The sequence below is a fragment of the Primulina eburnea genome, chromosome 3 (assembly GCF_022965805.1).
Source record: "Primulina eburnea isolate SZY01 chromosome 3, ASM2296580v1, whole genome shotgun sequence".
NCBI classification, from domain to species: domain Eukaryota; kingdom Viridiplantae; phylum Streptophyta; class Magnoliopsida; order Lamiales; family Gesneriaceae; genus Primulina; species Primulina eburnea.
The window spans coordinates 52312085-52325414 of record NC_133103.1 but is presented as its reverse complement, the minus strand read 5'-3'; the positions used below and the strand labels follow the sequence as shown (position 1 = coordinate 52325414).

The following is a 13330-nucleotide window of genomic DNA, read 5'->3' as shown; positions in this document are numbered from 1 at the left end:
AGGGTTGTTTAACTTCATGGTTTTTTTTTTTTTTTCAAAAAAAAAAAAATTCTCAAATTTCAAACCCTTAAAAAAAGAAAAAGAAGTTTAATTTACGTTATGCCCATATAAATCTTATTTGCTATTGAAAATGGCCTTTCTCGTCATCTTCACCCAGTAAATTAAAAGAGAAGTGTGTGTCGGATCCAAAACTCTCCACCTCATTGTAACAATAAAATTAAAAAAATTAAAGATATGTAAAAATTCTCCACGAAGAAATAAATTTTAAGACATGTAAAAATAAATCACATACCAAACCTAGAAATATATAATTATTCATTCCAACATAAAAACATCACTAAATTATTCATATATATATTTACATAATTCTTTACATACCATATTTCATCAATACCATCATGGAACTAAACATGACCATAACAAACTTTCAGACAAGAGTCCCACCCTTGACATACTCCGTGTAAGCCAAAGCTATCAATCCTACCATTGCAAGCCTTCCATTCCAAAGTTCTGCATCAGATGTCATCAATCCCTTCGATTTCGAATCCGCGCTCACGCCTTTAAACAAAGGGACTAGAGATGCCACGGATAGCAGAACAGTTGTCCCGAGAAACCAAGGGATCCCTCCGTTTTGTATCTGCGAAAAGATATCTTGTCCTCTGGTTAACTCAACTGCAATGGCTGCCACGAATCCGATCATGGCAAGGCGGCCGTTGATCCTTTCAGGGCCGGGGCCGTCGAAGGCCATGATGTCTGTGATCTTGGTGCTCTCCTGCATATAGATTAAGGTCACATATGATATGAATACATGCATGAATTTATCAGATTATAGTTATATTTTGTAATAACAAGAAATATGACTCGGAACTAAATTAACCTCAGGTTGCGGTGGTGGAGGAGGCGTAGAAAACAACTGTGGTGGAACTGGAACTGCTGCTTTTTCTTTCTCATCAGCAACATCACCACCATCCTATTCAATCAACAATTAAATTCAAACATTTCATTGTTCAATTATTAATCAAGCAGCAATATTTTACTTAAAAATATACTTGATAAACTTTATTATTTCATTTACCTCTGCCTTGCTTCTAACTCTGAACTTTAAATCCCTCTTAAAATACAGCACACTTCTCAGAGGAACATTTTGGTTCAAGCCAACAATTCTTGAACTGAAACTAGCTCCACAGATCATTTGCATCCCTGTTGCTGCAGCTGCCATATTGTGTATATTTATTTATCTCAGAATAAATTGGATGTTGAAATGAAGCCAAAATAAGGCTGACTTGGTACAGGAGTCGATGTTTGGTTTGAATGTGGCTGAGTCTACCAAGTGCGGGCTTTATTTATAGATTCATGAGAAATAAAATCGTGGGTATTTTTCATTCCACGTAATTGGCTATAATTTGTACAGCATCGTACGTATCATGGATTCATGATCACCGCACAGGTTTTCTTTTCAAGGTTTCGACCAAATTCATTCGAGTTAGGATGTGTACGTACACAAATTAAATTCTAGTCCTCTGTAATATAATTGAATAATAATTGTGTCCACAGGATATTTTTTCGTCTCATTATTTTATTTAATAAACTAAAGGGTTATGTGATTGGTCATCACTTCAAAGGCGGTCTTGTGTAAAATTAATAACCTTATATAGTTTATTTTAAATTTTAAATTAATTTGACAGAATTTAAATAAATAATGGAAGAATGAAAAGGAAAATTATAATTTACCTTTTTAACCACTAATATAATAACTTTTTAATGTATAAATAAGTATACAACTAATTAAATAAAGAGTAATAAAAGATTGACATAAAAGCTAAGAAACAATTTCGTCCCCTCAATTATTTTTATAAAAAAATTATAAATATCTTCAATTTTAGATAAAAACATGAGCTCTAATTATTACGAGAATATGGAATAAAGCTGAAGACGAATGTTTCGATAGTTATTCTTTAATATACATTGATACAAATTTTGTACCAAAATTTGTCATTAATTAATTAAATCACCGATTAGTTTAAACAATATAAACAACTCGAGCATTATATAAAATATCTAAATATAATAAAAATGTAGGCAAAAACTTGTGTGAGAAGGTCTCACGGGTCGTATTTTGTGAGACGAATCTCTTATCTGGGTCATCCATAAAAAATAATACTTTTTATGCTAAGAGTATCACTTTTTATTGTGAATATCGGTAGGACTGACACATCTCACATATAAAGATTTGTGAGACCGTCTCACAAGAGACCTACTTAATGTAAATAGAAAATATTTTTTTATATAAATTGTTTCTAATTTTAAATGTCTATGTTAATATTTGTGTTGCAATGATTAAATTTTTTATTTTTAGTATCATAAGTAGGGGTGCAAACGAACCGAATCGAGCCGAATAATAGTAAAAAAGTCAGGCTCGAATTCGGCTCGAAATAGGTATATTCGAGTTCGAGCTCGATTCGAAGTTCGATAATTTCAAATATTCGGGCTCGAGCTCGGCTCGAAATGAAGTTCGAGTTCAAGTTCGGCTCGAAATATTCGAATATATTCGTGAACTATTCGAATTATTGCTCGGATATTAAGGTTTGAAAGCTCGAAATGCTCGAAATATTCAAAATATATATATATATATATATATATATATAATTATATTATATTAATAAAATATTAAGGCTCGCGAATATATATATATATATATAATTATATTATATTAATAAAATATTAAGGCTCGCGAACTATTCGCGAGCTATCGAACAAAATAATTTGGGCTCGAGTTCGGCTCGAAAAAAAGTTCGAACGTGTTCGAGTTCGGCTCAAATTCGATAAGTTCGAATACGAATCGAATATTTATCGAGCCGGCTCGAAAAACTCGCGAACATGTTCGGTTCGTTTGCAGCCCTAATCATAAGTATAGAAAAACTTTGACATAGTTATATCTAACATTTAAGTACTTTATTATGAAAAAAGAAGTTTAAAATTTTAACTTTTCATCATGGGAAATTAGGATCTTGTATGTGATACTTTTTTTATAATCATTTTGCAATTGAACATTTAACACTACTGCAAGTAAAGTCGTCCATCTAGATTTAACGTATTGGGCCAATCCAACCAGCCATTAAAAAAAAATAAAAAATCTATTTAGACTTCAAGTTGAGGTGAATCGAGGTGGGTTGGCCTCTGCCATTTCTTTTTTGTTTTTGTTTTTTTTAAATAAAATGTATACTAATAATTAAACAAGAAATTTCTCTCTTGGAATTAGTTGTTAAGTGGTTGGGTGGGAATTGAAAATTTGTATTAGCTATATATATTGAAATTTATGTGTGACTAAAAGTTAAGTGTTGTTTTGTTTCTAGTATTTTAAAAATTAAAATTAAAATTGGTGTGGAAAAATTTTAAACGATGTAATTTTTTTTAATTTATTTATCAAATTTCACATCATTACTCAAATGTACTAAATCAATTATTACAAGATTAAAACAAAAAAGATCTGAACTACCTCAGGTTGCGGCCGGGGAGGAGGGGTCGAGAACAATTGTGGTGGAATTGGAATTGCTGCTTTTTCTTTCTCATCAACAACATCACCACCATCCTGTTAAATCAGTATTTTACGTACTGTTAATATTTAAGTAGCAAACTATATATAAACTTCACATATACTATATATATATATATATATATATATATATATATATATATATATATATATATATATATATATATATATAAACACATACCTCAGCCGTGCTTCGAACTCTGAACTTCATATCCCTCTTAAAAAGTGGCACGCTTGATCTTAAAGGAGCAAACTGGTTCAGACAAGCAATTCTTGAATTGAAACCAGCTCCACAGATCATTTGCATCCCTGTTGCTGCAGCTGCCATATTGTGCGTGAACAAAAGCTTGTCTGAGAATGAAGAACAAGTAAATTAGCTTAGCTGTTGATGATCAGTATTCGAGATAAAAGAACAAAAGTCGCAATTAGGTTGAATATGATGGAGTGCATGAAGTGTGGGGTTTATTTATAGAGGTTTTGTGGACAGAAATAGTGGGTCTTTCTTTTTCCACGTAAATGGCTTATAATCTGTACAACATCGTATGAAAGATGGATTCATAGGCACCGGACAGCTTTCTTTCTAGCTAGGACATTTAATTAATAAATTAATGTGAGGATATTATCAAAAGGTCGGTCGAGGTATGTGTGTGTGTATCACACGAATCTCTAGTATTACTCAATGATTCTAGGAGCAAAATATGCATCCAAAAACATAAAAGCTTTTGATAGAGTACTTGTATTGATTCTTGTTCGTTTCCCACTAAAAAATTAACGGAAAATAATTTTTTTAATCTTGAACTAAACTTGTCTTATTTTGGGTTTTGTTTCGCTAAGTATTCAAAAATTGGTTTTGGTTTGTTAACTCTGATTTTTTTTTTTTTTTGCTTTTAGTATATATTACTTTGTTAGAGTGCTAATCTATCACCGAAAAATGCTCATATGAGGTCAAAAAATGTTGATTTGACATAAGAACCTGCTGGTGCGGTCTGTTTGTGTGGTGACAAAATATGCTGAAGTATTTGACGTTATATCAACAATTAGACCAAATTGCTGCACGAGCTTTGATTACTTAACTTTTAGATTGCACACTTGATAGAAATGCTAATACACAACATATAAGTTTTGCCAACAGTAAAAACTTATGTGAGACGGTCTCACAGGTCGTATTTTGTGAGACGGATATCTTATTTACGTCATACATGAAAAATTATTACTTTTTATGCTAAGATTATTACTTTTTATTGTGAATATCGGTAGGGTTGACACATCTCACAGATAGAGATTCGTGAGACCGTCTCACAAGATACCTACTCTTTGCCAAACATAAAAGCCAAACATAAAAGAATAATTATAAGCTCTACTTCAATTAAAGTTTAAATTTTGGTACAATCCTGCCAATATACTTGTATTTATTTATGTATTTATATATGTATAATTTTCTGAAAAATTTCATCCTCAATTTTATTATATTTTAATCCTTGTAAATTTAATGATTTTTTTATGAAACTTATATTAGAATACAAATAATATATAATAATGTCAAAGAACTGAAAGTGCATTAGGGAAAAAAAATATTTTTATAGATTTAGAACTAACCATAATAATAATAATAATAATAATAATAATAAAAGAAAAACATTAGAGTTTCAGAACAAAAAATATTTAATTAAACAATTTCCCCATAAAATATCACTATATTATTTAAATTTACATTATTCTTTACACATCAGAACACTTCATCAACACCATAATGGAAAAAAACATGCCCATAAAAAAACTCTCCCACAAGAGTCTCGCCATTTAAAAACTCGGTATTTTTAGGGGAGAAAACGACCTCGATTATAGTGCATGTACACTGTTCCTTATTTGATATACGCTCGCGCCCTGTCCTCTGACGACTGCCCATACCTTGTCCTCTAACAAATGCCCATGTCATATCATTTTTCAGTAGGCATCGTAACCCATACTGGTGATTAAGTGACCTTGAACTCTGGTCGGGAGTGAGTGTTAAGAAATGAAACCAGCGTTTCACGAATTTTGGTGTATGACAAATCAAAATCAACCGCGGCTGAAATCCTAATAAGCTCAACCGGCAAAAACCTACAGGTTTCTCAACCGCTGATTCTTTAGATTACGGCAAAAGTGAACCGATTCATGTAAGAGAATCACTTATTGCTAAAAGACATTATCTGACCGGTTAAATGCATTCAAAACTTCTTGAAGTCAACGATTGCACATCAATTCCAAGAATGATATGCATTTAACTCTCTATCCCAGAAAGGAAGCTCAGAGATAGACTTCGTATTCTGATGCTAAAAGAACAGTTGCCTTAAGAGGAAATCCTCAAGGAAAGAGCTTCAGATTTATGATGAGCTAAAGGAAGATTAAATGCGAACATTTATTGCTCATAAAGATGAAAGCGACTCATCTGATTCAGAAGCTCAGGTTTACGTTAACTGTCCTTTCCGACCGTTAAGTCATTTGGCTATATCAACAGAGAGGGATGCAAGCAAACTATATAAGCCATACAAAGATTATTGAGATTGCCTTCAAAAGAAATCTTAGAGTGCAATCATAGTCAATATTCATCTTCGCTCTCTCTGCACGCAGTTCAACAGAAACATACTTGATCATCCAAGGATCTTTTCGTGCTACTCAAACAAACTACTGTTTCATATCAGTAACCTGGTGGTTATTTGATTAAAATTTGTGGTGTCTGGAGAACTAAGGGTTCTTAATATCCAGAAGTAAAAAGTGATCACTAAGAGTTTCAATACAGGCAATGTGATAAGTCCTGGTTGGATCGGGCTGTTATAAACATTTTGTAAAGTCAAAGTCTTTTAGTGGAATCCTTCCTAACAAAGGAAGAAGGGGTGACGTAGGAGTATTCAATCTCCAAACATCCATAAAATCCGTTGTCATCTATTTCTTGCATGCTTAAATATTTCTCAGTCACTCACTGCAACAAAATATGCATTCAACCACACTCAAAAGACAACGGTTTTTTAAAACCGTTGTCGTTGATAGAAAAGACAACGGTTTAAAATCGTTATCGTTGAAGACACTTTCAACAACACCCTCAGTTACAACAGTTTTAAATGGGCTACGACAACGGATTTTATCCGTTGTCGTTTGGCGTTTTTGTTGTAGTGACTTATTGTTGTTAAGGGTGTCACTAATTTTATTGGTCATTGGAAACTCTGAACTGTTTTCCACACAACCAGTAGTTCAAGTTTTCCACCGTTTGAGAAAATATTTTTCAACCGCCTAAAAACGGTTGATAGCAAAAATTCAAAAACAATAAAATTTGAAAGAGTTCATTCACCCCCCCTCTAAACTCTTTCCAGATCCTAACAAGTGGTATCAGAGCGGGGTTTTCTCTAAACATTGACATCATTGAAATAATCATGGCATCTTTCAACAAAGTTCTTATGTTCTCCAAGGAAGACTATGATGATTGGAAAATTCGCATGCAGGCACATCTAGCAGCACAGGATGACGATATGTGGTTAGTAATTACCGATGGACCAATGAAGATCATGAAAGTAAAAACAGCTGTTGGCACAACCGAAGGTGCTCCTCAAATGATAGAGAAACATAGATCTGAATGGACAGCTGAGGATAAAAAGAAAGCAAACCTGGACAACGTTGCAAAAGATATTCTCTATAAGACTCTGGATAAGAACATGTTCGCCAAAATCAAGATCTGTACCATTGCAAAGGAGATATGAGAAAAACTTACTCAACTGTGTGAAGGCAATGATCAGACCAAAGAAAAAACTGACCGTGGCTATCCAAAAATTCGATAATGCAAAGATGAAGCCAGGAGAAACTCTTGCCGAATTTGATGAGCGGTTTAGCAGCATTATCATCGGGCTCATCTCACTTGGAAAAGAGTACTCCAACAAAGAAATCGCTTTGAAGGTCATGCGAGCTCTTCTCAGAGAATGGGATCTGAAGACCATAGCAATGGTCGAATCCAAAGATCTGAACAAACTGGAACTCCATGATCTATTTGCTGATCTTAAAGCCTATGAATTTGAGCTTGGAATACGAACTGAAAAAAAGCCATCCGCAACTCAACAAACAAAGGCTTTGGCAGCTGCTACAGTGACTCTTCCGGTTGAAAAGTTTACAAGTAAGAAATCGGCTGAGCAACTAAGCAATCAAGCCATGTCTCTTTTTGTTAAGAAATTCAGCAAATTCATGCGCAAAAATCAATCTCAAATGAATAAACCTTATTTTAAAAAGGACCATACTGAGGATGGTCAAGGTTGTTTTGACTTTGGAAAGAAGGGACACTTTATTGCAGAATGCAACAGGCCAAAGAAGGATGAAAAGAAACAGGAGAATAGAAGACGGTTCAAAGACAACAAGAAATTCGTCAAGAAAAAGAATCAGCGAGTTCTGATTGCAGAAGAAGACAAAGGCAAATGGACTGAAACCGAGTCAGAAAAATCCTCTTCTGAGGCATATTCAAGTGAAAGAGAAGACGAGACAGTCGAGTGTCTCATGGCCAAGGAATATCAAGAATACACAGATGAAATGGTATTTGACTTTAACTCTGAAGAATTTACACGAGAAGATCTTGTTACAGCACTACACGACATGGTAAATGAGTTCAAAGGACTATCTATGAAATTCAATGAAGCTGTAGCAGAAAAACAAGACTTAAAAAACAAGTTAACTCTCTTTAACTGTTCACAGTACAAAGAGGTTGAAAGTTTGAAAGTTAAGTTAAGTCTGCTGGCGGCTGAGAATGATGATTTATGAAGATTTTTCCATGCTACACTAAAAGAAAACAAACAGTTAATGAATACCGTCAATACTTGAAACAAGTCCTCTGCTTCTCTTAATAGGATGCATGAGATGCAGAAACCAGCCGGAGACAGAACTGGGCTGGGTTACAACATCAATGATTGCAGCACCTCAGAAGCTTCAACTCAACCGTTACTAGAGAAAGACAGTTTAAGATCAATTAAATTTGTCAGATCTAGCTCGGTATATGAACATGATAAGCCTGAAGATCAAGGTATTCAAAATATGAATCTTGAGAATAATGGGAGGCGACGTGGTTTGGGTTATGTTCAGAGTGACAAATCCAAACGATATTGGGGCAAACCCAGGCCAAACTCAACCGGTTACGATTGCTCAACTAGATATCACTCAAAACCATACCTAACACGTCACAAAAAAAATTGGCGACCAGTTCAAAAGAGGTATAGATTGAATGAGGTATAGATTGAATAACACGTCACAAAAAAAATTGGCGACCAGTTCAAAAAAATTGGCGACCAGTTCAAAAGAGGTATAGATTGAATGACAATAACCAAATGCTCAAACAACATATATTGCATTCACCACCAGATTATTTATCCAATCATGGTTACCCTAGGAACACGTCACAAAAAATCCGCAAGGATAATTCAAGTGTGGATTCCTAAGGGTCTAATTAATTCAGGACCCAAATAAAAAGGGTACCAATTTCTTATCTCAAAATTTCAGGAACTAAAGAAGAAAAACTTGGAAAAATCAACATGGTTTTTAGACAGCGGATGCTCAAGACATATTACAGAAACAAACATCTCTTGTCAGAAGTTGTGAATTTCAAGGGGCCACAATCACTTTCGATGAGAACGCTAAAGGTAAAGCCATGGGTAAGGGTAAGATTATTCATGGCAAAATCATCATAAAAGATGTTCTCTTGGTAGAAAATTTATGTTATAACCTGATCAGTATAAGTCAACTGTGTGACAATGGGTATACGGTTGAATTTCATAAAGACAAATGCATGGTTAAAACTAATGCAGGCACCATTGTGTTGACTGGTTATCGAAGTCAAAATACCTATAGAGTAGAATGGAATGATGAATGTTTAAATGCATCTACTTGCTTCATTGCTCTAAATGGTAATAAAAATTGGCTATGGCATAAAAGGCTCAATCATCTAAATTTCAAATCCATTGCTACTATTAGTAAGCTTAAGCTGGTATCTGGACTGCCTAATGTTCACTTTGCCAAAGATAAAGTATGCAATGCTTGTCAGCTAAGAAAACAAGTTCGATCAACTTTCAAAAGCAAGGGAAGAAACTCTTCAGCAAGATGTTTGGAACTCCTTCATATGGACCTGTTTGGACCTATTCCGGTGATGAGCTTAGGGGAGAAAGAAATACACTCTTGTAGTTATTGACGACTTCTCCAGATTCACATGGGTATTATTCCTAAGCTCCAAAGATCAAACTGCCGATCAACTAATTAAGCTGCTTAAGAGGCTTCAAAATGAGAAAAGGGAAGGAATTGACAGAATCAGGAGTGACAGAGGAACTGAATTTCTGAACAAATACCTTTCATCCTACCTTGAAGATCATAGCATTAAACACGAGTTATCAGCTGCAAGATCGCCACAACAAAATGTAGTAGCAGAAAGAAGGAACCGCACACTGAAGGAAGCAGCTAGAACCATGTTGGCTGAATTTGGTATCTCACAACGATTTTGGGCTGAAGCCATCAACACAGCTTGTTACACTCAGAATCGGTCTATGATTAATGAATATCATGAAAAGACTCCATATGAAGTATGGACCGGCAAATTGCCAGAAGTGGGGTACTTTCGCATATTTGTCTGTAAGTGTTTTATTCATATAAATGGCAAAACACATCTCACTGCATTTGATGTAAAGGCTGAAAATGGCATCTTTCTGGGATACTCAGCAGTGAGTAAAGCATACAGAGTGTATAATAAAAAAACTCCCACTGTCGAAGAATCCATACATGTTGTGTTCGATGAATCATATATATGTCATGATAATAGCAACAGTAGCATGCATGATCTGATAAATAATTTTGAAGCTGCTAACCTTGAAGCTAGCAATGATGATGATGAGATAGACCTAAGAAGAACAGGTGAAACCATCTCCAAAGAAAACCCAACCGGTCAAGAACAAAATCAGCAGACAAATGAACCAGAAAACAATTATCAACCGCAGAACATACAAATGGAAGAAGAGGCACCATAACAAGAAAATGACATCAATCAACCAACCGAGCCAAATCCATATGGACCTTGTCTCCGGTGGAACAAGGATCATCCACTCGAGCTGGTCATTGGTAACCCTACTGCTCCTCTTAGAACTAGAAATCAGATGATAAATGAATTTATGCAGGCTGCTTTCGTTTCTCAAATAGAACCCAAGAAAATTGATGATGCCTTGCTAGACACAAACTGGATAGAGGCTATGCAAGAAGAACTTAATCAGTTTGAAAGGAACAAAGTATGGCACTTAGTATCTCGACCTAATGATGCTCACATAATTGGAACTAGATGGGTTTACTGAAACAAAATGAATGAAAGTGGTTTAATCATCAGAAATAAGGCTCGTCTAGTGGCTCAGGGATATAGACAGGAGGAAGGAATAGACTTTGATGAATCTTTTGCCCCTGTTGCCAGATTAGAAGCCATTAGAATATTTCTAGCTTTTGCAGCATTTAAGGACTTCAAAGTATATCAAATGGATGTTAAATCTGCCTTTCTGAATGGATTTTTAAATGAGGAAGTTTATGTAGAACAACCACCCGATTTCGTTAATCATGCATTTCCTGATCACGTTTACAAACTGGATAAATCTCTATATCAACTCAAGCAAGCTCCGAGAGCATGGTATGACACACTAACCAAATTTCTGCTCGAGCATGGAATCTCTATTGGTACAATTGATAAAACTCTATTTAAATTCTCTAGAAATGATCATTCACTTTTTGTTCAAATTTATGTGGACGATATATTTTTGGATCAACAAATCCTAAGTTATGTGAAAGATTCTCTAAGATGATGTAGGAACAATTTGAAAATGAGTATGATGGGCGAAATAAACTATTTTTTAGGGCTGCAAGTCAAGCAGTCTGAAAACTGTATCTTCATTAATCAAGCCAAATATACACGAGATATGATAAAGAAATTTGGCATGGAAAATTGCTCTCAAGCTAGCACTCCAATGAGTTCATCAATCAAATTAGATAAAGATGAAGGGGGAATTTCGGTGGTTGAAAAAATGTACAGAGGACTAATTGGGTCCTTACTATACTTAACCGCAAGTCGACCTGATATTATGTTTGCCGTATGTTTATGTGCACGGTTTCAAGCTAAACCCATGCAATCTCATTTTACTGCCTCTAAACGTATACTCAAATATTTGAAAGGAACTGCCAATGTGGGTCTTTGGTATCCCAAAGATTCAAGTTTTAATCTTGTAGGTTACTAAGATGCAGATTAAGCTGGATGCAAAATCGATCGAAAAAGCACAAGTGGTTCATGCCAATTCTTGGGTGAAAGACTTATTTCATGAGCCAGCAAGACACAAACGTCAATCGCAACATCAACCGCTGAAGCAGAATACTTAGCAGCCGGAAGTTGTTGTGCTCAGATGCTATGGATACAACAACAGTTAAAAGACTATGGAATCCAAGCTGCTGAATCTCCCATATTCTGCGACAACACAAGCGCTATATAGCCATAACATACAACCCTGTCATGCACTCTCGGACAAAGCATATCGATATCAGACACCATTTCATCCAAGAACATGTCATGAAGAAAGAAATACGGCTTGCATATGTTCATACTGATCAACAAACAGCCGATATTTTCACAAAACCACTACCTGAGGCTAAGTTCTCTTATTTTCGTAACATGCTTGGTTTGATAGACTTATCATGATATGATTATTTCTTGTGTATGCTCAGTTTAATTTTGCAGGAAATAAAAGAAAAAGGCAAGAAACAGTCAATAATTTTAAAGAAAATTATCTTATTATACGAGGCGGGGGCAGTACATAATTAGAGGCGGGGGCAGTACATCAACAGACGCGGAGGCGTACACTCTTAATCTCCCTATCTACGTACAACCTCCAGGATGAAAACCAGCTGCTCAGCCCTCCGATGGAAATACGTGAAAACTCCTCTGAGATGGCTATCCTTCTCAGAGCACTCCTCTCCTTGAACAGCATGAGAAGATAAATACCATCGTCAGAAAAGACACCAACATTATCAGCCACGCGAAGACATCACCGATATCTTCCCAGTGCCGCCATTTCTCTGGAGGAAGCAGCGAGTCCGCCCTCAAGGATGGACTGGAGTCTTTGGACTTTTGTCCACATGGCTAGCGTTTTCTTCATCACTCGATCCTCAATAGCTCTTTTACGAGAAGCCACCACAGCATTCATGAATTCTTCGGCTAAGTCCGGGCTGTTATCTCTCTGCATCTCTCTTATTTGATTTTATTGCTAACATCGTTGCTTGTATTTATAGATAAAAATCAAGCGCCAAAAGTCTATGTCATCATGACTGCGGTGGGAAATGTGAAGCATTCTATAATAAGCAACTGACGGTTCATTGTCATTCATGCACGTATTTAGGGAGAACAATGGTTAAGAATAATTATTATCTTCTTTAACCGGTCCCTACCTAATCACATCAATGATCCGGTTCAAATTCTGTGGACATAATACATCCACGTCATTTTCGTAAAAAGCACTCAAACTCTTCGACTGCTTCTGTGTGAAGTGACGTTTTTCTCCTTCAAATTTGAAAATACTCATTTTACCGCCGTCCAAATTTTGAAATATTTTAGAAAAATCCTCCACTAATAGTCCTCCACATGGACTAACTAGTGCATTCTTGAACCGGACATACATACCTTCATCCACATCATCGTTCTCACTGTGTTATCTCATCTAAGCTCACTCTGCAGGAACAAGCAAAAAAAATTCTTTGCAAATTCAA

At 35.3% G+C, this 13330-nt stretch overlaps 1 protein-coding gene across 2 annotated transcripts; it reads right to left on the bottom strand.

The window, feature by feature from the left end:
* Nucleotides 1-413: 413 nt before the first annotated feature.
* On the bottom strand, nucleotides 414-4047 carry LOC140828574 (early light-induced protein 1, chloroplastic-like). Of its 2 annotated transcripts, none has more exons than XM_073191515.1 (3): nucleotides 3735-4047; nucleotides 3497-3589; nucleotides 414-772 (listed from the first exon to the last, which is right to left on the bottom strand). In XM_073191515.1, exons 1-3 carry the CDS (start codon nucleotides 3879-3881, stop codon nucleotides 428-430), a joined length of 585 nt encoding a protein of 194 aa, XP_073047616.1. In that variant the 5' UTR covers nucleotides 3882-4047; the 3' UTR covers nucleotides 414-427. The 2 variants fall into 2 exon arrangements, with proteins under 2 accessions (XP_073047616.1, XP_073047617.1); XM_073191516.1 differs by lacking the exons at nucleotides 3497-3589; nucleotides 3735-4047 and adding exons at nucleotides 878-970; nucleotides 1076-1319.
* Nucleotides 4048-13330: the final 9283 nt, after the last annotated feature.

Bases quoted from the DNA above. Each gene is read 5' to 3' on its own strand.
- LOC140828574 (XM_073191515.1), bottom strand. From the start codon at position 3,881: ATGGCAGCTGCAGCAACAGGGATGCAAATGATCTGTGGAGCTGGTTTC. The intron at 3,590-3,734 runs GTATGTGTTTAT...CTGATTTAACAG, and splicing joins GAGTTCGAAGCACGGCTGAG to GATGGTGGTGATGTTGTTGA. The intron at 773-3,496 runs GTAGTTCAGATC...ATCTATATGCAG, and splicing joins CTCCCCGGCCGCAACCTGAG to GAGAGCACCAAGATCACAGA.